General features: G+C 42.6%; 2 protein-coding genes across 2 annotated transcripts; one reads left to right on the top strand and one right to left on the bottom strand.

The window, feature by feature from the left end:
- Window positions 1-3431: 3431 nt before the first annotated feature.
- Window positions 3432-10626, bottom strand: LOC149287321 (copper transport protein ATOX1-like). The gene is made up of 3 exons (XM_089493024.1): window positions 10621-10626; window positions 7390-7465; window positions 3432-3556 (listed from the first exon to the last, which is right to left on the bottom strand). The coding sequence occupies exons 1-3, from the start codon at window positions 10624-10626 to the stop codon at window positions 3432-3434; spliced, it is 207 nt and encodes a 68-aa protein (XP_089349150.1).
- Window positions 10627-21420: 10794 nt separating this feature from the next.
- On the top strand, window positions 21421-24572 carry LOC149287320 (ras GTPase-activating protein-binding protein 1-like). Its single transcript, XM_089493069.1, has 11 exons — window positions 21421-21518; window positions 21604-21685; window positions 21768-21941; window positions 22041-22131; window positions 22523-22616; window positions 22737-22950; window positions 23124-23225; window positions 23434-23548; window positions 23650-23775; window positions 23870-23979; window positions 24357-24572. Exons 1-11 carry the CDS (start codon window positions 21424-21426, stop codon window positions 24570-24572), a joined length of 1419 nt encoding a protein of 472 aa, XP_089349195.1. The 5' UTR covers window positions 21421-21423.
- The last annotated feature ends 263 nt before the right edge of the window (window positions 24573-24835 follow it).

Genomic DNA, 24835 nt, shown 5'->3' with positions numbered 1-24835 from the left:
TGCAGACGATTTTCCATCACTAGAATAAGAAAAAGTCAAAGTTGACAAAGAGTTGATGAGCCAAAAAAAAATAATTAATGGTCTCATTTTTTTTATTACATATATATATTTAATCAACAGCTTATTTAAACCAACATCTTGGCCATGGCATGTGTATTATTGTCAATATTCATTAAACGCTAACATTTTAGCGACAGCGGCATTTGTTTTGGTTAAGCGTAAAAAGAATTTTACACATATCAAAATGTAACGATTTCTTAACAATAGAATAAACGAATAATGAAGCGGTAATTATGTGCCAAGATGTCATGAACTTAAAAAGTCTTGGAAACAGGAGCAGCTGGCAAGCACGTAAATCGGTGAAAGGCCACGTGCTATAGGGACGGATGAACGGACACAAGAATTGTCAGTTATAATCCAATCACACACAAAAACACTTTTACTAATATTTTCGGTATTTTCAGATAATTAACCCCTTAATGACAAAGCCCGTACATGTACGGGCTCAAAATGCATAGTTTTCAATGGGTTCTGGTACTGCCCATTGTCCTTAAGGGGTTACATTATTTAACCTTTGAGAACCAGATGTGATGAGCAACGCACCCTTTGGCCACCTAAAGAGATGAAGTAAATGAGTATCCCCCTTTAATGTAAAAAATGGGGGTCTAGTTACCATAAAGGCAGTATAAGCTACTACAGTAAACATGTGACTAGCACCCAAGGCATCCTTATTTTATAACCCACCCATAGTGTGATTTTTTTTTACTTTTTTTTTGTACTTTTTATTAGCCACAAAAGAAGCGATGACGGCATAATATTTATTCTTCGGAGCATATGGAACATGCGCTAGCTAAGGATTTACTAAAGACGTGGATTCAGCGGTGAATGTGATTCTCGGTTACTGATCTAAGTAGAACAAAAGAACTTGGACTTGGACCGGAAGGGAAGGAACAATGTCAGTGGCACCTTTATCCAGGCCGTATGGATAGAGAGAAGGAAAACCGTCAGGATATAATCGTGTTCTTATGTTTGGTAAAGACTAATAAGTGAAAGTGTAACCCGTGTCGCCACTACAGCCGGGAGATAATATTCTTCAGAAAATTCCGCATGTCCGCCAGTACAGAGATCCGTCACCAAGCTGTAAGAAAGTAAAGCAACAATAAATAAAATGTTATGTGAATCTTTGGCTTTATGGCATAGGATTCAATAGAGTTTATTCACTAAAGCAAGAGTTGGCAAGTCATGTATTCCACAGCCATGGCAAGAAGAGATCTCATACTGATGGGGACGGCAGCGGACTTTGCTGGGATATTATTCTTAGCAACCGCATAGCAATCTAACATTATTGACTGCGAGAAAATGCTGATATTATGCGTTTGCTGCTCTTTTCTTGTGCCGGCTGAGTACACAGGCAGACAGGCGGGATTGCGGCGGCCAGGGCCGACTGCTCTGTTATCCCAATTGGTTGACCCTGCAATTAGTGAAGTTCCTTCAAAGTCACACTACTGGCCTATGGTCTTATGTCCTATGACCGTACCCCTATAATAACCAACGGTGTATTCTTGCTGACTAGTCCACAAAACCCCCATTCTCTTCCAACAGTTACTCGACTATTACACTTAATATTAATAAAAATTCTGTAAACAGGCTCAGTATTGAATTGTATTATTGCATCACCCCCTCCTTATGATGTCATTGTTCCAGTGAATACGGGTAGGCGTGTGCGCTCACCCATCTGTGCCGCTTTCAAAGTGGGCCAGTTTAAATTTAACATTCGGTGGTTGGACATTGTGGTTAAATAGAACAATTTCTCCAACACTATTTCTGTCTGTAAGGACGGGGTGGAGATGTACTTTGACTCCCCTAGTCAATAACAAGTTTGTATGTAAAGTTAGTTGCCATCACATCATACATGTGCGCTTAACTGTATAAAGGCTATACATGATTATTTTACATTTTCCCCTCTTAATGGACACTATAGTTCTCATTTTAAAAACTATTTTGCATTTTTTTTTAAATTGCTATTTATCTTTAATGTGCATTTTTGCTCAGCTCAATGGAAGCTCATCTTGCGTGTATGTGACTTGAGTTATGCGGTGTACCGGAAAATAGGACTGACGAAGAATAAAACTCAATCCTGGAGACTTTTACTGAACATCTTTTTAGTACTTTGAAGGGTGTCTTCAGGTCCAGCATACCAGGCAAATGCCCGGTGGGCCACTGGCCAACAGCCCCCCATATTACCTTATCTGCCCACCGGCTGGGTACGCCTGGCCAAAAGTAACATGCTGCCACGAGTATTCAGCACTTTTGCGGTCGCAGGCATTAAAGTGCTGGGGTCACCCCTAGTCCAGAGTGTTTTAACAATGGGGAACTAATGATATGTGTCTCCTGAGATGAAATAGCAAAAACTCAAGCTAAGAGCACATGGTGTAAATTCCAATATTTTTATCTCAAGTATGTCTAAAAGGGTGAACAAATAACTACTTGAGCTCACATAGCAATAATTCTCCACATTTCGGGAAACACACACGTTAACGTGGGAGGAATCAAAAAGTGGAGAATTACTAACGACTGAATTACTTTCTCTGAAGGCTTTAGTTTATCTCACAAGAACTTTACATTGTCTAAGCAATGAGTTTTAAGAGGACTGTCCATCATACGGTAATGGAAGAGTATTACTTTAGTAAATACTAAGGGGATTATGTATACAAGGTGCAGTGAAAAAATTCAAAAGTTATTTTGATTGCCCAAAAAATGTAAAAAGCACTTTTTTACATATTTCTCTTGTTTATGACACCATTATACATACATATGCATGATATTTAATTGGGTTACTAGTAAGAAACAATCCCCTTGAGTATACACATTTCGGGACACACACCTAGGGACCAAAATCATTTTGCCGGTTGTGCTGTAAGTCAAAAGACACACAGTGATGGACAAATGGACGATCCCCAATTCTCCTATAGCAAATAAGATAATTACTCAGAATGAGGGCAGGCACAGCAGGGATTATTTTTATAGCATACAAGAGCACCCCCTGGTGGTGTATGAATCATACAGCACACGCATAAAAAAACAACCCAATGATCGGCTTTCTCGCACTAACATGGCCAACTTTATGGAGGGTCATCCTTAGACAAAACTTAAATGTCTTCTTATCACCGTGACAAACAATGGAATGCCCTTGCTGACTCATTCCACTGGTTGCTATGGTGATCGAAAAACGTTTTACATTTTGCAAAGAAATCATTTTGGAAAAGGAAAGGGACAAACAGCTTAGATGCCACCCCATTGTTGTGACTTATGGTCCTCCCTTGACCAGCCAGGTTGAGGTCACCATTGGGCTACTCTCAAGCTGCTCCCATCTTATGATAAAGAACTGGAGGTCACCTTTTAGGACAAATGGACGTTCTTCATTTGTCCATTTACTTGGCTCCCAAATATTTAGCTTCCTTTCCAGTTTTCTTCAGTGTTTCCAACAACACATCTACAGAGTGTCCAGAGTCAATTACGACCGTCTTGTTGGGTAAATCAATTTCAAACTGAACTCCTGGAATGATATTGAGACAAATACAATTGTCAGGTTCACAAAGATATAATAAGTTGCCTGCATAAAGATGCACTTTGTTGAATTTGACGGCGAGGCGTTCTCTTCCCCCACAACGTTCAATGTTTTCCTCTAGTAATAAATATAGTTTTACCTACAACCACCATATATATCTTTTGATGGAAGCCTCAGCCCTTACCCTGTACATATCGCACACCGAGCCAACAAGCTGGGGCTAGTGTATACAATAATAAAAAGTGCATGTAGGGGTCCGAAGTGCAAAAAGTGCTTCCCGGCATGTGCAACAAAGAAAGTGAAGTGCGCTTAACCTCACACATCACCATCATGCACAGAGCCTAGAGCCTTGGACCAAATACTAGGGACAAGTTGTAACCCAAGGTTGTCCTAAAGTAGGGTGACCACATGTCTCGGATTGCCCAAGACAGTTCCGCAATGGGACTTCAAGTCCCGGGCAGCCTCAATCCGGGACGATGCCTTGTCCCGGAATAAGGAAGCTGAGTGAAGGAGGTCTCAGCCAATCAGGAGAGACTTCTCAACTCTCCTGATTGCCTGAGAGTTCAGAAGCCTCTCCTGATAGGCTGAGTCCCTCCTTCACACCAACTGAGAGTAAGTTGCAGCCAGCACCAGGTATGTGTGTTTGACTCTGTGTGTGTGACTGTGTTTGTGAGTTTGTCACAGTGTTTGTCACTGTGTTTGTCTGTGTGACTACGTGTGTAATGTCTGGTAAAAGAGGAGCTAATTCTCTGAATCTTCTCTCACAGGTACTGACATGATTGTAGCCAAAACGCAGAGAAGCCTTTTATAGTCTGGCCGTGACAGTTATTGTCTGCATTTATTTAAACACTTAAAGAGTTTTCTCAGGCTTTAGGCTAAAATGGAGCGAGTACCTGTGGCCTTAATGCTGAGGAAGCCTTCTTCTGGCCCCCGGATGAGTTTCCAGGGCGCACTCACAGTTTTGGTTGGGGCTCATTACTGTGGGGAGCAAATAAGTGCACGAAGATCACCAAGATGCTACATGGCTTTATTTTCACTTTCTATGGTCCGTTTAAGCCTGGTGAGGAAGAACTTTTTATATCGGCCAAAGGGCTGGGCCTTTTTCACCTGATTTCACTTGTTTGTGTGCAGGCGTGTCTATAATTTTTGTGAATAGTTTTGTGTGTGTTTTTTGTACCGTAAGACGGAGAGCAAAACGAAAATGGACCCTGATTTACGGATTTTGAACACTGATAATTCGGCAACGGAGCTGGATCCCTACATCTTGGTGGGAAAGAGGGTTGATGCTTTATGGCTCCCGTCTCTTCTTGCAGTTTATATTGCACTATGAGAAGGACCAGGAAGATGTTGGGGTTCTAGCTTCCGTTGCGGCTCTTAAAATTGAGCACTAGAAGCACCTGCCCCTCGGGCTTCGATAAAAAAATAAAATAAAAATAAAAGCTTGGTCCTCGTGCTTCTTAATTGATACTCAAGTTAATTAATTGATAAAAAAGAAGAAAGGTAACCATGCTTCAATTCCCATCATATCCAGTCTCCATAAACCTTATCAATGACTAATGCCATCATAGTACCCATCGTACAGACCCATCAGAAAACTGACCAATTAACACAGCAAATAATATTTAAATGCATTTATTTGGCCCCTCAGAATTAGAAACTAGCGGCGGCTGATGTGAGCTGCGTGTACAGCGCTATGAAAACGTATTTGCCCCGTCACGATTTCTTCTATTTTTGCATGTTTGTCACACTTAAATGTTTCAGATCATTAAACTAATTTTAATATTAGACGGCGATAACTCAAGTAAACAAAAAATGCAGGTTTTAAGTGTATAGAAGAAAAAAAAAAAAAAAAAAAAGCTATCCAGCCCTCCCTGGCCTTATATGGAAAAGAAATTCCCCCTTTACATACTAAATCAACCAATTAACCAAATGTAATTGATAATTGGGTTCAATTTCACTAAAAACACCCAGACATGATTACTGCCAGCCCTGCTGAATCTAAATATCAATTAAATAGAACTTGTCTTGCAAAGTGAAGTAGGCTTTAAGGTCTTAAAAAGCAGCACATGATGCCGCGATCTGAAGAAACTCAAGAACCAATGGAGAAAACTTGGACCAGCGGTGAACCTTCACAGGAGTGGCCGGCCGACCAAAGTTCCTCCAAGTGCGTGTTGTTGACTTGTCCAGGAGGCCACAAAAGGACCCAGACTAACGTGTAAAGGTCTGCAGACCTCGCTTGTATCGGATAAGGTCAGTGTTCACGGTTCCACAATAAGAGACTGTGCAAAAAAACCAACACAAAAGGATCGTCTCACATTTGCCTAAAAACATCTTGACTTTTAGGATAATGGAAAGTGGAACTTTTTGGTAGACACGGGTCCCGTTCTATCTGGAGTAAAACAGTAAGAATGCTTTCCTGAAAAATTCTGAATGCCAAAGTTTGTTTACGCTGATTAGGTACCGGGGAGTGAACTGAATAGCAAACATATTTCATTTTGTCATACTAGACAAACCAGCATTTCAGAGCAACAGACCTTTGCGACATTAAATATATTTGCCAAGTTCATTTAACTAATAGTGGGAATGCATTGTTGATCTATGCATTGTGCAGATGGGATTGCATACAAAATGTATAGGCTCTGCAGTCAGGGGCTTCTGAGCTATCTCACTGGGCTACAGAATGTATAGCTCGAGGTTTAAGGAATTAGAATGTGTTGGCTCTGCCCTTTTTGAGAGATCATCACACTGAACCGTATTTAAATTATTATTTATACTTTGCATATAGGTCAGCTTTTTATGACCACTGAAAAGTTATCTTGTAATTCTACTTCAACCAATCTTTCTATACATCTACTTTCAGAGTTTTAGGTGTTCTTTGTCCCATCTGGAACAAATAATAAAACCATACAGAATGAAAATAACATTGTACTTTCTAAACACCTAATGTGATTGAAATATATATATATTTATTGGTGGAGGAGGTTGGTTGGTCTTTCCAACCTTTCCTTGAAGACTGTCAAACCGGGGATAAAACATTTAATCCAGCACAAAAAAAAGATCTATTACTACATTTATTGATTATGCTTCTTTTAAGGTATTTGGATTTATGCCGTCCAGACTTTGACATCATACCTTCTTCCATCAAAAGGCACTACACATACACACACTAACATCCCTAGACACCCTTTTCACAAAGTGACAAACAAGATTTGAAGTTCTGGCAGGGAAAGGAAGGGGTTACACATAATTTGGGGGAGTGTCCCCCCCCCAGAATGAGAAGATCTGGAACCTGGCGATCCACTGTGGCTCCTTTTCACTTTTCCTTTTGTTTTACCCCTAGCTCTTCACGAGATAAGGAAGCCCTTGGAAATGTTTTAATAAGAATAAAATAAAGAGCACAGCAGAGTATGTTTACTAAGCCGTGGGTTGAGATCGTAGGCCAACCCCAGTGAGCCTCCTCAACCAAAAAAAGAGATGAGTCGGCCCTACATTATGAACTGTTCAAAACTGACTCCACCTTCGTCACTGAAGAACACCCTTCATAATGCACAGGTGACATGAAAATCTCATGGATTAGTGAATAAATCCCACCATGCTGCCTGGGGCAGTCTTGCTTCTGTGTGCTTTTGGGAGTCCATTGACTGGAAGAACTGGCTTTAAGAAGACTTCCTTGTTTTATGTAGCTGGCAATAAAAAAAAGTGTTTTTGGAGAAGACAAGCTGCTTGCACTTGCTGTTAGATCTCGTTCACCAGTAGAAGATGTAAAAATGCAGGCACTGGATATGGATGGCAGACCCCCCCCCATGTTACTTAGTACATACCTCCAAGCTTGTTCAGGACACGAGTCACAGCATTTGAACATCCACCGCAAGTCATATCGACGAAAAATTCTTCTTTCTAAAGCAAAACAAAGTCGAGAGATAAGATTGTTTGGTTCATAAATGTATTTAATCAGATGGCTGAGAAATAGAATGCTGATGTCACTTAAAACTTTTGAGTTCCACCAAGAAATGTGGCGTCCCAACTGAAGTGATGCCCTTTTCCTCCATAACCATATTCCAGATGATGGGACCCCTGGCCAAAAAGTCCCACTGAAACCTACCATGTACAAGTGTTCTAAAAAATAATTAAACGAAACAATAATAAAGGTTTGGCAGACGAGGAACAGGCATCGGGGATAGATGACTGGGTCAGATCTCCAAAACTGAAGCTCTTGTGAGGTGTTCCCGGTCTGCAGTGGTCAGTACCTATCAAAAGTGGTCCAAGGAAGGAAAAGTGGTGAACCAGCGACCGGCTCACGGGCGGCCAAGGCTCATTAATGCCATGGGGGCGTAGACTGGCCGGTGTGGTCAAATCCAACAGACCAGATACTGTAGCTCAAACAGCTTAAAAAGATAATGCTGGTTCTGATAGAAAGGTGTCCGAACACACAGCGCATCTCGGTTTGTTGCGTATGATGAATGATGAATCTCGTTTTCTTTTACATCATGTGGATGGCCGGGTGCGCCACTTTCTTGGAGAATACATGGAACCCGGATGCATCCATGGAGGCCGCACCTCCCAACTTACAGGACTTACAGGATCTGCTGCTAAAGTCTTGGTGCCGGATACAACAGCACAGCTTCAGAGGTCTAGTGGAGTCCATGCCTTGATGGGTCGGGGCTGTTTTAGAGGCAAAAGTGAGACCTACACAATATTAGGGAGGGAGTAATGTTACTGCTGATCGGTGTACATGGAAGAAGGGTTGGAAAGATCTCACCTGTGACCCCCATACAGTGAGTGCATATTTCACAAACACATTCTGCTCCATGACTGATCGTGCATCATCATCATCATACAGTATCACCTACTGCTCAGCAGGACAGCAATTCCACAATCTAACATAATCCGAGGGTGCAGATGTCTACAAGGGGTAGATAAAGCCCCAACGGTAAGTAACTAAGGGCAGTATGTTCATAGCAATAATGAAGAATATGGTTTTATGGAGATAGGATTATCACATGAAGTTATTTCAATCAGAACGTTCAGCTGCAAGTAAATATTTAATAAAGATAAGAGTGCATGATCTCAGCGGGAGGAGGACGGTTATCATTAACCGGCAATAAGTTAAACAATCAGTAACATGATGTGTTGCAACACAGAACGAAAGTGGTTAATGGGTAGACACGGGTGGGCAGTTAACCCCTGGTGATCGGTGATTGAGATTTCTCAGGTCACTAGCAGTTCATGTCCACTTAGACCACAACTCAGGGAATGCCAGGGCTTTCCTTTGCATCTCAGGATTTTTACCCCAACATCTGGGTCTCGGGGTCAATGGGTAGATTCTCCGGGTCAAACAGACTCTGATTTCATGGAACCTGAGCATCCCAGTTGGCGCCTTTCTCATTTAAAGGGACACCCCAGCCATCATGTGCACTTTAATGCATGAGGTAGTTGAGCGGACCCTTCAAGCAGCACTCGTTTTTGCACCAAGTGTGTTTTTGGATTACTACCAGTACTTTTGAGTGGGCTCGGGTCACCCCCTGGGCTGATAATCACCGCATTGTAAAATGCTGGCTTAGCATCATGGGAGTTGAAGCCTTATTGCGGACAAGGTGTTTGAGCCACCTTTACCTCCACGGTCCCTCTCGCTCTGTATGTTAAAGGTAGCCTATTGCATACAGCAGGGGTGTCCACCCTGCGGCCCTCCAGCTGCTGCAGGACTACATCTCCCATAAAGCTCTTTCAGCTAAGGGGCTGGCTGAGGAGGATGGGAGATGTAGTCCTGCAGCAGATGGAGGGCTGCAGGGCGGACACCCCTGGCATACCGGGTATTTAAAGCTGCTGTTCCACCTAGAAGAATCATGTATCTCACTCAACCTACCAGTGCCTGCTTTTGTGTCATGTGACAATATGTTCCCAGCAAGAAATTTATGAATAAGACAATTTGTAAGATTTAAGAATTATCCTCCCCCCCCCCCGCTTACTATAATGTTACGACTGATTTAAAAAAATTGAGATTTAGAGAATATATTGTTTAGCTCTGGTTCAGGAGTGATCTGAATGCTAAAAGGAGTAGTGTAGAAAGGATTTGTTTCTAGTTCAAGGAAGCAGGTACTGATGGGAAAGGGAAATTCTGTGAAGTTATGAAAGTGTTAATAGCGTTTATTAAAGAGGTGGATACATTGAGAAATCGGAGCCACGCAGAGCGCGCATGCGTTTCCTTAAAGGAACAGTGGCACAAGTACTTAATGCAAACCCGCACACCTGTGCATGCGCTTAAGGGATTTTTTTTTTGTATTATCGCCTAAACCGTGCAACCTCTTAAGGCTCCGTAGCAAGCTGTAATTCCACTAGAACAACCTGCGGCCCTCCAGCTGCTGCAGAACTACATTTCCCATAATGCTCTCAGCTAAAGGGCTGGCTGAAGGGCCGTATGGTTGGACGCCCCTGCACTAAAATATCGGAACATCTGTAGCGTTTGCCAGCAGCTGTGAAACTACAGCTCCCACAAATCCCTGCTCCCCCTCCTGTAAGCCCATGCATGCTGCCCTTTTTTTTTCTCAAATGTAAATAACTCAATCGGTCGTTGGTCTCATCTTAGATTCAGGAGCCATATGTCTACCCCATGCATGTTTAAATTCGCTCACTGTATTAGCCTCTACCACTTCTCCAGGGAGGCTGTTCCATGTATCTACCCCCTCCCTTTCAGTAAAGTAAAAAAAAAAAAACTTCTTCAAATTACATCTAAGCGTCTGATCCTCTAGTTCTAGTTTATTGCTTTTTGTTCTAACATCTTTTTTTTTTTTTTTTAAATAAGCTTCCCTCCTGTACCCGGTTAAATCCTTTTACGTTTTTAAATGTTTCTATCACATCTTCTAGACTAAACCTAGACAAGAACAGAAGGATGGATACTTCTTCTAAAAGGTCTTCTGCAGCAGCATGGGTCCTCCAGTCCCTTTAAAAAAAAGAGGGGGGCAATGGCAGCTGTGCCATCACACACAGGAGAAGCCATGATCACATTACCCGGGTCACACTGGTGACTCCCACCTCGGTCAAGTCAGACCACTTACCGGCATGTTAAAGGCAGGCGGCGGATCCCACTGTGTATGAATGACAGCTCAGCTCCGGTCTGCTGGAAGGGAAGCTCCGCTCTGGTCCAGCCCTGCTTCCGGTCTCATGATGGGAGGCGGGGCTGCTGAGCTGATGGGTGGAGACACCACATAGGACATGATGCTGCTGCCATCTTCTGGTGTGCGCGGCCCAACCGAGGAAGCAACTATGATCATCATGGGGGAGCCCAACAGAAAGTATGTAAATATTCCTTTTACTCTCTCTGCGGAGTTTAGTAGCTTAATAAAGTGTCTTCTATTAATAGCTAATGCATTATGTGGAATATTCAATGCCTTAGACTTTACTGTCAGCACTCAGAAGTTTGTATCTGCTTTGGTAAGAAGCTGCAGGGCACTTGGAAGATCTGTGACATTACTATAGTGTATATATGTGTGTATGGATGTATATGTGTGTGTATATATAATATATATTATAATATATATATTAGTGTATAAGCTGCAATCAGCATTGGACTTTTCATGGACTTGTCACACTGGAAATGCCACTGGAAGATTGGGCTGTTCTGGTGGGAGAGACGGTTCGGCTCCTGCTTCTCCTTGAAGACTTCGGTGGTCCTCCTCACTGCATCAAGACGATCCGGCCCTCCTTCAGGCTTATATCTGCAAGAGAGAGTGACGGGGAGGCATAGCCCGTCGGAGCCCCCCTCAGAAGATTAGTGGCTCTCCGGCTTCCTCAAGACCTCGCTTTCTTCAAGGCGAAGCGCCGCACCTTGAGCTTCAATTTAAAAAAAAAAAAAAAAAAAAAAAAAGTGGTGCAATGGGCCAAACATTCCACTGGTTTCCATGGTGATTGTTCCACGCGTAATCACAAAGTTAATCTTCATAAACAAGGAAGTTTCCTTTAACAAAGTGCAGGTTTTCTAAATGATTTCTAAAGTGTATAGAAGCCACCAGCGGTAAGTAACCCTCTGATCTCCGAACCCGGGAACTTTCTAAAGGAGCCGACCCTGAGACTTTTGGAAATATTAACCCTTTAATATCTCATTGTGAAGATTCTATGTACTGGCTCGACAAACGTGTTACCCGAATACTGATCTTCGTGGAAACCCTGGACTGTCGTTATTTAAAGGTGCGCTTGAGTCACCTGCATTCAAGCAGAGATATTTACCATAAAATACCAGTTGCAAAAGCACAAATTCGCGGAAATGTAGAGTAGGAAGGAGTCCGCTCCGGACCGTGTGACCCTGACAGTCTACCCTTCAACCTGAGTTTGGGGCAAAAACTCGAATTCCCAGGTATGCCCAGTAGAGGGGAACCAGCAGTCCCACCTACCGCCTCTGATCTTCTTAGAGGCTAAAGGCATTCCTGCAAGTTGATCGAGAGATGATCGACAAGTAAAATCAGACAGTGCTTGTAAGTGTAGTATTATACTCTTGTTTCATAGACCACAAAGGGATTCTCTACAGTAAGGACAGTAAAGGTATGGAGTTCACTGCCAAGAGAGGTGGTTTTATCAAATTCAATGGGTGGCCTAGAAGATCCGGCCATACAGGGCTATAAATGATTGAATAAACATTAATATTTTAAAGGGGAAATCCGATTGCCTTTCTGGAGTCCAGAAGGGAATGTTCCACCTTCTGGCAAAATTAGAAAAATAGCTTAATTGGGGGGGGGGGGGGGGTTGCCAGTAAGGATAGATAGAAAGTTGAACTTGATGACCTCTTATGATTTACTGGAATCTCCTATGGTGCAGGGCTTGTCCATTTTGTATCTAATTGCTCCCTTGATATTAAGGGATCCACGTGAGATCCGGTTTGGTTTAACGAAGGAACTATGTGTGCCGTTTGATAACACCGTGCTGGCAAACGGGAGATGAAAAATGAAAAAACAGTTACGTAACTATTTTGTATATCCGTAAGTTAGTTCAAATTTGTATAAACAAACAGGGCCTAGTAAACAACTTTTTAGGCATGTCTGTGCATGCACGGAAATCGCAAATAAAGCAGACGAGGTCATGAAATCATAGTCTAGTTTTTATTTTTAAGAAAATAGAATTTGTGATAAAGATGATAAAGAATGCATACTGTGCATGCGCTGCAGGGGATAGACCCTTGAGGACTGGTGTTGTGAAGCCCTTTAAAGATATTATCTATTGATCATTGACACTGGCAGCGCCATAACCATTGCAAGGCATTCCACGCTCAGAACCCCCAGCCCCCCCCCCCCAGCCCAACTGGCTTCCCAAACCGGGTGATTTGTATGTTAAGCTGCTGAGCTACCCAATAAATCAATGTTTGCCCGGTTGTCAGGACTGTCCTGGTTGCTTTGGGAGTTTTGGCCAGGATGTACTCTCCATGGATCGGCTCCTTTGTTCTGCATGTTGTTTTTTAAATGTTTACACATTTTAACCGGTGCAGGAATCAGGAAATAGCTGGAAGATCAGGAATATCTGAATGATATTTAGAATATGTTTACCGAACAGGTTCTCTGTATTGATTCATGCGACGAGCTAGTTTGCCGAAAAGCCCATTTTATTTAAATTCGCTGAATGCATGTTTTCCGTGTGCCTTTATCGTATAACCGGTGATTTTGATTAGAATCTGGAAGCGCGGGCGCTTAGCTGTCCTTTACCGTGAAGCATTTCCCCCATCTCGGCACCGAGCTGGATATTACATATACTGATTTATGGGCTTGCAGATTGACCGCTTTATAAATAGCAGAATTAGAATGAGCCTATAAATACCGAGCATGCGGCTTCACGCGCCGACGCGGCACTCGTGGCTTTCCAGCAGGAAAAACACGACGCGCTTAAAGGAACAGTGATGCATTTTAATTTAACTTAATGTACAAATAAAGGGACGGTCTGCTGTCCCATACAGCCCCACATATGTATTCTTTAATGTGTATCGTGCCACTCGACTGCTTGGGGTAGCCGTTCATCCGGCTCGTCACCGAGAAAATCCAGTCCTTCATTTTCATTGTTGCAGCTGTCAAGTGGTCTGAATGATGCCGAACCTGTTGCCGGCGACGCTGTTGTTTCCAGCAGCATGGATACTACGTTGTTTTTGGCCCCTTACATTTTACTTTCATTTTGAGACATTTTGAGCAAAAACCATAAATCAGAGTAAAGTTGGATGATATTTGTCCCGACCCATATTTAATCCGGGACGATTGGATGTCAGTTTTTCTAGAGCTGCAGCTGAAAAAAAAAATCTTTGTACTCCTCCCGTAAAACCGGTTTTACCCCAAATATTTGTTTACAAAGATTTTTATATAATATGTAAGATTGTACTAATTGTATGATGAGCCCATGGAGTGGGGGAGGGGTGCTGATGGCGCTTTCTAGCCTGGGGGCAGGCCGCTTTCTTCCCATAACATACTTACTGTACATACACACACACTCTCACACGCTTACACTAAAACATGCTTACTCCATCACACCTGATTACCTTTCCCATAGCCTTTCCTTTTGGCTATAGCGTTTACCGTGGGGTCACGTGATGTGGCGTTATATGAAGTGCCGTGTTTATCGAGCTAAGATTGTTCACTGATGCGTAGAAAAGAGTATCCGCCCCTTTAAAATGCAGCCGTAGTGTGGATTAGCGTGTATAGCGTGCCAAGTTGCATGTTACGCTATCCATGCCATATGCACACGCGTCTGCCAGCCCATCAATCCCCAGTATGATCGAGGGTCTCCTTCTCTGCTCTAAGCCTTTGCTATCGAATGTCAGCTCTGTGGGTTTCACCTTTGTCGCTATGTCGAGGTTGGGCAGCATTGACCACAAGCCTGATGGGAAGTGTATTCAACAAGAGATGAAAATCAGGGCATCAGGGTTGTTATGCTTGATATGATTGTTGTCACGCTATGCTGTGCAATTAACACACCCTTTGTGTGTTTGTATTTGTATGTACTAAATAAATGAAGAGTTATTTCAACTCACTTCACTTTTCTTTATGGAGGGCCAACACTGGCAAGTTTATCCTGCAAGAAGGGCTGAGCTAGCCCTGTATAGTGCAAGGTTCGATGGATGATGAGCAATCTCACCGATTTGACTATACATAATATATAGGGCCAGCCCAGTACTGAAGCCACACCTTGATCTGTTTCCTTTTGTAAGAAATGTTGTGAAAAATAACCTCTTTTAAAGGAACAGTGATGTCATTTTTTTTTTAAATGTATTTTTAACAAAAATGATTTGTAATATGTAATGTAATAAAAAGTGCTTCTGGATTGATTGCCAAACCCAGTACTTAAAGTAACTCGTAATGCGATATTTATTATTATTTTTTTTTAATGTAATTTGAATGTGAATTAGAATTTGTTCTTACTTGTATGTATTCTTTGTAGGGTGATATAAGCATACCTCCCAACTTCTACCGCCAGCGAATCGGGAGGCACAGGGGTAGAGTGTCACTCAAACTGGTAGAATCCCACTGAGCTAACAATACGCAGCAGCTTTGGCGTCAGGTTCGTAAGAGCGACTCAATTGGTCGCCGACAGAGGGCTTCTCTGCTATCAACCAATGGAGGGCAACTGCTCTTCATTGGTTGATGCCAGGCGAGCCCCCTGGTGGCGACCAATAGAGTCGCTCTTACAGACCTTTAACTCATGACACCGATTAGTCTCCCCAGGCCAAGTTGCTCTGAGGTGTAACTTGCCCAGTGATTTGCCAGTGGGACTAAAATCCCTGTTCCCCTGAGGCCAAGTTGCTCAGAGCAGTTGTCTAAGACTAACCACACTGAGCAACTTGGCTTGGTAAGAACGGGGATTTCAGTCTCTGTGACAAAGGGCAGGGCATGGAGCAAGTTGGCCTGGGGAGACCATTGGTTTCAGAAGTTTAAGGTCTGTAAGAGCGACTATGTTGGCTGCCGGCATGGGCCTCATCTGGCATCAACCAATAAAGGGCAGCTGCTCTTCGTTGTTTGATGCCAGAGGAAGCCCCTGCCGGCAACCAACACAGTCGCTCTTACAGACCTTTTAACTCTTGGCGCGATCCTTCAGATTCGTGTTCCTGTTAACTTCTGCGATGCTCTAGCCTAGACCAGGTAGGCTAAAGGCAGTGACTTTTATGAGGGGAAGGGACCAGGGGGATTAGCGAGGAGATATTAAGAATGACAAACATAATAACCATTATGCAGGCCCAATAATGATCTTTTTTTCTCTAGAAGCACCCGGGGGGGGGGGGGGGGTTCATCATAATGAATTACTAGAGTTTGTGTTAAAACTGCAAACTCCCGCTTCCTAAATCCATAAGGCTTTATAACTGGAGGCAGCAATATATTCTGGGTTTGGGCAGTGGGTCCCTCCTGGGCGATGAGGTCTTTCTCCCCCACTTGGCTGCTCAATGGGCCAACTATAAGGAAGTTCTCTGATCTCCCCAACCAGGCCACTTATACTATACCAGGTCATCACAGCCTCCAAAGCCTGCTTTAAAAAGTCAGAGTGCCGGGATATGACATCATGTAACTATGTAATATCCCCGTGCTCCACAGCGAGGGGGGGGGGCAGGTATAGAGCAGCTGCCAAGGTATAAATATGTGACTCATTGGAGGTATCTGAACAATAACAGTTTTAATTGTAAGGCAATTTAAAGCAGATCTGTCATAGTTCTATACAATTCCAGTCCTTCCGCCCCAACAAACCCTGCGAATCCTTACAAGATGATGACTGTGGCCTCTTTGCGGCCGCAGGAGCAGCCTTTTCAACTTCTCATGATTTGAATCATTATCCCTCCCCGTTAAATTCTTTCTCCCATATTGTTTGCTTGTTGATTGTCTCAGGCAGTCTTTTAGGGGTAGATGAAGGAATGGTGAGAGCGATTCTATAATGCTGGCTGTGCCACAGGCTGCTGCCGATCTCAGCTTCTTTTACAGACCCAAAAACTAACAATCCCCGAAACATTTGCGCTGATTGACAAAAACCCGCAAACTATAGGAAGTTTCATGAAACGGAAAGCTGAGGGATCTCAATATGTAAACATGGGGGAAAGAAGAGCGAGGGGAGTATTTAATATGCAGAAGGTACGTTTTTATTTCAAAAGAAAAATGTAAGAACAAAAGAGATTAGATGTAATGTCAGGAAGGTTTACTTTATGCAGAAGGTGGATGCGTGGAACAGCCTTCCAGAAGTGGTAGATCTAAATACAGTAAAGGCAGTGAAACATGCATGGGATCGGTGTACAGTTGATTAAAGTTTAAAGGGGCAGATTATACGTGCGGATTGGATCTGATCTGATCTGCCATCAGATTCCCCAAGAATCCGATTCGTTGTGACATCTCCAGGAAACAATACTAAATAATATTTAACCCCTTGTATTGTATAGATGTTAATAGAGATATATATATATTTTGACTGATGGTCAGGCATGAATTAGTCAGGAACACCCCGAGCAGGACTCCTATAAACACGGATTAGGAGATTACAGTTCTACAGTTCGCTTAAAGGGATTCTCCTGGTTCATGACCATGTATGAGCTTTTTATACAGGGCCGTTTATCTTTAAGAACGCTTTTCTTAAATGTCAATCACCTCTGTGCTCCGTCTCTGATTGGTTTCCTCCCCTATTCCCCGCCTATCTTTATTCTCACTCAGGGTTTCCTGCCCAAGATTACAGGGTCTGCATTTCTTTACAACCATACTAGCTTTATGCTGCACCAATCAGCGCTTGGCTTTTATTTTGACCAGTGGCTGAATCTTCGTCATCCCGCCCTATCTGTTGTATCCTTAAATACTATTGGCTAAAAGACGAAGCCTGTGGCGTTTTTGGATTTTGCCCACTGCGAACAACGTTGGTGGTAATAGGTCCGTTGTGCTGTCCATCAAAGCGGTGCCGCGCCTTCCAAGCCAATCCACTTCCGAGCCTTTAAAGATTGAGTTGCTGATTGGTTAATGCTAAGGGCAGTGGGTTAGGTTGCGTCCTTGGTATATGTAGCCGGCAGCTGAGCACGCCGTTGCTTGTGCCGACGCTGTGTGTGGTAAAACAAGGTTGCCGCCGGAGCATAAGAGCCCGCCCCAAGCCGAACCGTCTGCAGGTAATTAGCTGTCCCCTTACTTACCTCAGCCATACCTCATACACCGTGGTGGCTCGGTGTTCGGTCTCCCGCCTCATTCTCTCGCTTTCTTATCCTCTTTCTCCTTGACTCGCATCCACTATAATCCCGCTGGCTGCGGCCTACTGCTCTCCTCATACACACTTCCTATGAGACACGCGTTGTGTCGGATGCACCCAGCGGGAATTAATTTACCTTTCTGGGATTAATGGGCCCGGTAATCATACATTTAATATTCTCGCTTTAGGCGTTATTGTACGTTTTCCGGGGGCTCCGAAACTACTAGAAATACACACCCCGACTTTATAGCTAACATGGTGAAGATATCGTCTGAAAGGCTTCCGATCTAAATCCCTTCTTTGTGTATTATCTACCGGAAGAAGAGACCTAGATGGTCTGAAAATCTTACAATCTATTATCATATAAGGGTATCCTTACCGGGTTTTTAATTCTTTACGCATTTTACACAGCATGCGTTAATTTCTAAGCAGGCTGGATATCTCACCCATGTGCTGGGCCCGAGTAGCCCTTCCTCGCTTTGTTAGACTGCAGCTCCCACTCATCAAGCCAAATCAGGATACGAGGCGTCGCATGGGCCTCGGATAGTAAAATGGTAGCCATGGCTGTGCGTTTTTGTTGATCTCGGGATGTATCCTTCCACGGCTTTTACAAAACCATTCCAACTGGGTGTAAAAGGTTTAGTTAGGGTACCATTGACTACTTAGATTCGTCTATAGCTACACCCAGGGCCAAAAGGCGCAATCCAGCAGTACTAGGTCCTTTTATATGCTCCTTCTGTGGTCTTTCTTCCCAGGCAGCCTCATTAGATGCGGGTTTCCTGCTAGGGAAGCCTGATTTGGTTTTTAAGTCTTATGTGGGGTTTTGGGGTATTTTTAACAATTGAGGTGCCAGATGGTCCAGCCTAATTGTCACAGGACGCAGGCATTATTAGCATAAAGTGGTCTGTGTTTGCAGTATGGATGGTAGTTTAATGAATAGGGTACACCGGATATAACAACCTCCCAGAAGCAACGGAACTATATTTTTAAATGGAGAGTCTTTAGTTACAAAAGTTCTAGAAAATTGTCACATTGTGATGCCGCTGAAAGTAACAGTGAAATATTAGAGAAATAGGGTGACGGAACCATGCCTCGTACACATACCCCGCTACGGTGCATCATCCCTAACAACCCGTATTATGTTTCTGCTGATTGGACAGTTGCTGTGGTGCTAGGGCTTAAAAAATACCGAATATTCCGTAGAGAGTAGTGGAAATGGTTACTGTGCATGTTCCTGGAGTTGGTGGGCAATGTAATCAAGCGATATTCTATTTCTTAAACCTATGGCCATTTCCTTAGCAGCAGAGAATGATGGCTGCAATCTTATACTCAACGCCAGGACAATGTATATACAAAGTGGTCAAGAACTGCCGCTTTCTGCCGTTAAGGAGTCTTACCTTGTGATTCTTGTTCACGAGAGAGATCTGTGTAAGGTACTCCCTAGTGTTAAGATCCCGTTTAGTAAGATTGCCTTTAGTTAACAGGAAAGCGAGAGGCTGGCGATATAACGACAGAAAGCACACATACACACTTTTATTGTCTAAAACATGGCTTGGGAACCCCCTGATCACCATGGCGACAAGAATCTGCTTCCTGGGGCCTGGAATTTGGCTGGAGACCATTCTCCGCCCAGCCTGGCACATGGAGTCTGAGCGCAGGAATATGACATCATTTCCTGGCACTCGCATGGACGCAGCGTTTGTGTGGACTGGCTCCTAAAGCCCAACCAATCTTGTCAGGCCCTGGCTGGTATGCCTTTAAGAAATGTAAGCTAAAGCTATTTCCAGTTGCCATAAATAGTCCATCCTGCCCCGGATAGCCTTTCAGTGTGTAGTTTATCTCGGTTCAACGGCTTTGCCTTTGTCACTAAACTAAAACTAAACTCTATGTAAACACGTTTGATTTCTCCTGGCTGTAGTCGGCTGTTGCTTATAACTATGCCGCCATTAGCTTTACTAACGTGTTTGTACTTGGTGTCTATAAGCCTGAAGGCTTTCCGAGTACTTCTTGCTTTGCTTCTACTACCTTGGATCTCACCTGTTAAACATTATACGTTAAAAAATGTCTTTCCGATCGCGTTCGGGCTGCGCGTGTAGCTTCTTTGTGTCATTTATGCTTTTTGCACAACATCCGCTTGCTAACATTTTCTAGCAGGCTGTTCTGCAGACACTGTACTCGATGTGTGCAAAGCTACTCGCTTTTAAAATGTAATGGTTATGATATTCTCCAAAAAAGCCATTAATGCTCTTAAATATTTGAATTTAGTAGTAATAGAAATGTCACATTTAGTACTATCGAATGCCCAAGCCCCTTCGCGGAATCTCAGTCCATGAATGTTTTGCCAGGCGCTCTTGCCATGTGCAAAAAAGCAGACGCTGGTAGGTTGCCATAGAAGCTGCTAAACTTCTTAAATTGACGCTTTCTTGTGCATTAACACTTAAGCAAATAAACTTAAAGGCAGTAAATGTTTTGTCTGAACATTTCTCTGCTTGCCTAGCAGGTTAGTGCGAACCATATGACAGATGCGCCATGTCCAGTGTCTAAATGAAACCCTTCCCGGGTGACAGGGAGTAGGGCTTGTCATTTAGGTAATATGATCAGAGAGGTCTTTAAGACTATATATTAGGCGTAGTTTTGTGTTTGGCAGGCATAATCCATGCGTTCCCATTCTTATGTGTCTCCCTGGCTATGAATTTTCTTTCCTTTCAGCAGTGTAGCTCTGATTCAGCTCAATGTATTTAATGCTTGGCAGAATAGGTGCCAGTAGATCAGTGCAGGAACAGATGGCGAGTGCTTGGGTCGCAGCAGGTGTGACCTTATAGCAGATTGCTATCCATGTCTTGCCTTCCAAACAATCCTTAATCAAAGCCCAGATGCTTGGTGCTTTTAGGGACACTTTGGTATGATTTTTTATATATATATATATATATATTTTTTTTTAGGTGGTTTACCACTTTTGCTATAGCTTGGCACTTCTGGGTACCCACCAAGGTTAAAACAATAATAATGATTTGCTCAATTAATGTGTAGACCTCTGCAGCCAGACAACATGAAAACTCTAAAAATACCCAAATAACAGTGGGTGTTGGGCATGGGGTTCAGTACTGGAAAACAATGCATTCTATTGAAGCTGCTCATGTCAGACTTAAAAATAAATCAAAAGATCATTCAAGCAAGTAAATCTTCAGAAAGTGCTGGGACCTGGCACTATAGGACTTTACCGAGAGGGTGGCAGATAAGTAGATCAGCCTACCATTAGAAGTGGTAGAAGCTAATAGAGTGAGGGAATTTAAAAATGTATCAAATAGACATAGTTATCTTGAATCTATATTGGAGTTGGCTGCCCTTAGGTTTTCTGTCAACTGCTTATAGGCACGTAACACCACATACAGCAACTGTTTTTTGCTTATCAATATGTGCTTCTTCCACTTCTTTGAAATGATTACAACATTTAATGATGAGCATGTTGGTTGCAAGCGAGGATGCCTCACCTATGCCTAGAAATGCAAATGCCTCAAAACTACCCTTTCTATGGCTTCAGAGTTTTATATAATGTGTGTGTGTGTGTATGTGTATATATATATATATATATATATATATATATATATATATATATATATATATATATATATATATATGTGTGTGTGTGTGGTAATAAAGCTTTCTTCACTTTCAGATTTCAGTTGACCAAAGAAATGGTGATGGAGAAGCCAAGTCCCCTGCTTGTCGGGCGGGAATTTGTGAGGCAGTATTATACTCTGCTTAATCAGGCACCAGACTTCCTACACAGGTAGGCTTTCTTTATTGTGTTAAGAGTTTTAAAAAAAAGTCTTTACATAAATCGTGATAATCTAAGGTCATGTTGTCCTCCCTAGGTTCTATGGTAAAAGCTCTTCCTACGTTCATGGTGGTTTGGACAGCAACGGAAAACCTGCAGATGCTGTCTACGGCCAAACTGTAAGTATATACTAAATTGACACTTTTTTTTTTTACATTTTATTTTATAATTGATATAAGCCTCTACTTCCGCCTTCTGCAGGATATTCATAAGAAGGTCATGTCCTTGAACTTCAAGGATTGTCGTACAAAGATACGTCACGTTGATGCCCATGCTACGCTGAACGATGGAGTAGTGGTTCAAGTTATGGGGGAGCTGTCCAACAACAGGCAGCCTATGCGCCGGTTTATGCAAACCTTTGTCTTGGCTCCTGAGGTAAGGCTTAATCCAACATTTCCTAGCTCACTCTGTGCCAAAGATGTCTCACAGTAAAATCCTATTATGATAATATATATTTGCTTTCTATTTATCTAGGGCTCTGTGGCAAATAAGTTTTATGTCCACAATGACATATTCCGTTACCAAGATGAGGTTTTTGGTGACTCTGACACAGAACCCCCTGAAGGTATGTGTTCTTACAACGCTTAAATTACAAGCATTTACGTATGGTGCTGCGGTTCAGTTGCCGTATGCTTCTTGCAAACCCTCAATTACTGACCGCTCCAAAAGTCTGGTTTAGGATACATGTTTTTAGCATGTATTGTATGCCGAAATGGGCAGCATAGGCTTCATCAAAGTGTGAATGAATTAAGTAATTCTGGAGTGTCATGAATGGTAATGATAAAGTTCTGCAGTGAAGCCAGGCACTCGTCACACATGTTAATTGTTTAGATATTTGTCTTCTGCACTGAATGTAGTAATTACATTTTAGATATTAAAGTATCACGTAGCACTAGTTAACCTAACATTTTGTAATCCCCCCCCCTCCTTTTTTTTTTTTTTTTCTTTCTTTCAAGAATCTGATGAGGATGTTGACGAGCCAGAGGAGAGACAACAAAGCCCAGAAGTGGTTGCTACAGATGATGGTGCATACTATGACCAACCTGGAAGGTATTTTCGCCTTGGATATAGTACTTTTAAATGCTAATGTTTTGGGTTTTTTAAATTGTTTTTTGTGTACATGTGCAATAGTGTGTTTGACTTATGGATGTTAACCTTGTTTTCTTTTAGCAACAATGAGCTGGATGAGCAATTGGATGAACAGCCTTTGGAAGTGGAGCCGGAACCTGAGCCCGAGCCAGAACTGGAGCCAGAGCCAGAAGCTGTAGAAGAGAAATGCGAGGCTGTCTCCGAGGAGCCTGCTCCAGAAGAGGAAGAAGTGGTGGAAAAGAGTCCTTCTCCTCTTCCTGCAGATCCTGCTCCAGCAGTCCAAGAGGATTCTAGGGTAGGTTACTTAAGAGCTCTTGTTACTAAAACTTTAGTGGAAAAGGTCAAACAAAGGGAAAACTATCTTAGGCTAGTAGAGCAGCAAGTGAATGTGTTGCACAAGGGGGTTATGCATTTTTTTCTAATTTTGTGCAGATATTTTCAGAAAATAACATTTATTAACACTTCTAGGCATTCTCTTGGGCATCTGTGACCAGCAAAAACCTTCCACCCAGTGGAGCTGTCCCTGTATCTGGAATCCCACCACATGTTGTCAAAGTACAAGCATCCCAAGTAAGTTGTTTGCCTCGTTTTATGCTGTCTGATTGCACTTTTCATACAAGTCAATGGATGTTGGTATTAAAACAAAACATGAATAAAACTATTTAGTTGATGGCTTCATCCAATTTACACAACCTTTTTATGTTAGTGTTTTTAACACTATGGTTGAATAGTGTAAGCAGAAAATCCAGTGTTTAATTCTCTTTACCTTATATTGTAGCCGCGACCAGATTCAAAATCCGAAACCCAAGCAGCACAGCGACCACCACAACAACGTGATCAGAGAGTCAGAGAACAGAGGCCTACTGTACCACCTCCACGAGGCCCTAGACCTGGTGAGTGGACTTGAATGTGTCTTTAGAATCATCTGCCACTGTATATACATATATCTATGTATCTACTTTCACACTTTTACAAACATTCTCCCCCCTCGCAGTGAGAGAAGGCGAGACGGGTGAATTGGAGACGAGGCGCATAAATAGGTATCCAGATAGTCACCAGCTCTTTGTTGGTAACCTGCCTCATGATGTAGACAAAGCAGAGTTGAAGGATTTCTTCCAAAGTAAGTGCAGTTTATGTATTACCTTTGATGTCGGCTTCATCAAATCTTTACATTTCTAAAAATACTCTCTCGATGCACCCCCCCTGTCTTGCAGCATATGGAAATGTTGTGGAATTGCGTATAAACAGTGGTGGAAAGCTGCCTAACTTTGGCTTTGTGGTATTTGATGATGCCGAACCAGTTCAAAAGATCCTGAGTAACAAGGTTGGTAGCCATTTGGATGCTTTGCTTTAAATTGCTATCTCTACTTAATTTTTACACTAACTGTGGCTTAGACACTAAAAAAGTTTGCACAGAATTCCAAAAGTCCTTACTAATTTTGAAATCTAAAAAAAAAATAAAAAATCTCACATCTTAGAAAGTGATATGCAATACTTGTATTTAAAATGATGCGAGTCTTAACAGTATATTGAAAGTTAAGATACCCAATACAGCATAGCTTGGATTATAAAATCTGTCAAACCTCAATTCCGAATGGATGACTTTCGATAAAACTGCACTGATAAGGAAGCTTAAGACTTTCCCCCTATGCGTCCCAAGAAGATGTACAGCATACTTAGCGTATTTGTTTCTCTCTACAGCCTATTGTGTTCAGGGGTGATGTGCGTCTTAATGTGGAAGAAAAGAAAACTCGTGCTGCAAGAGAGGGTGATCGTCGTGGTGATAGACCTCGTGGTATTGGAGGTCCACGTGGAGGTCTTGGAGGTGGTCTAAGAGGACCGCCTCGTGGTGCAATGTCTCAGAAGCCTGGCTTTGGAGCTGGAAGGGGTGGTATGCAAGGCCCACCACGTCAGTGAATTCTGTTCATGACCCCTTTTCAGTGAGTCTTTTACATCAAAGGGCACAGTCTTCATCTGTCCTGCAGCCTTCAGAAACTTGTGCCATGGGTATCTTGGCATCTTGCCCTAACATGACAGACTGCTACACTTCACCTGTCCAATCCCACCTTTCTTGTTGCAATTTTTTTTTTTTGACTTCTTGATCCTTGTCTCAGAATCCACCATATGTTGAACATTTATTTTAGCGAAAAATGGATTCTTAGCAAAAAAAAAAAAATCCC

The sequence above is a fragment of the Sceloporus occidentalis genome, unplaced genomic scaffold (assembly GCF_023333645.1).
Source record: "Sceloporus occidentalis isolate IW3139 unplaced genomic scaffold, rSceOcc1.0.p SCAF_62, whole genome shotgun sequence".
NCBI classification, from domain to species: domain Eukaryota; kingdom Metazoa; phylum Chordata; class Lepidosauria; order Squamata; family Phrynosomatidae; genus Sceloporus; species Sceloporus occidentalis.
The sequence above is the reverse complement of the archived record's forward strand: the minus strand, read 5'-3'. Positions and strand labels throughout refer to the sequence as shown.

Excerpts from the sequence above, each read along its gene's own strand:
- LOC149287321 (XM_089493024.1), bottom strand. Across the intron at positions 3,557-7,389 it reads TGTCCTGAACAAGCTTGGAG|GAGTTCAGTTTGAAATTGAT; the intron begins GTATGTACTAAG and ends ATATCATTCCAG.
- LOC149287320 (XM_089493069.1), top strand. The coding sequence starts at position 21,424 with ATGGTGATGGAGAAGCCAAGTCCCCTGCTTGTCGGGCGGGAATTTGTG. Across the intron at positions 21,519-21,603 it reads GCACCAGACTTCCTACACAG|GTTCTATGGTAAAAGCTCTT; the intron begins GTAGGCTTTCTT and ends TGTCCTCCCTAG. Across the intron at positions 22,617-22,736 it reads TACTATGACCAACCTGGAAG|CAACAATGAGCTGGATGAGC; the intron begins GTATTTTCGCCT and ends GTTTTCTTTTAG.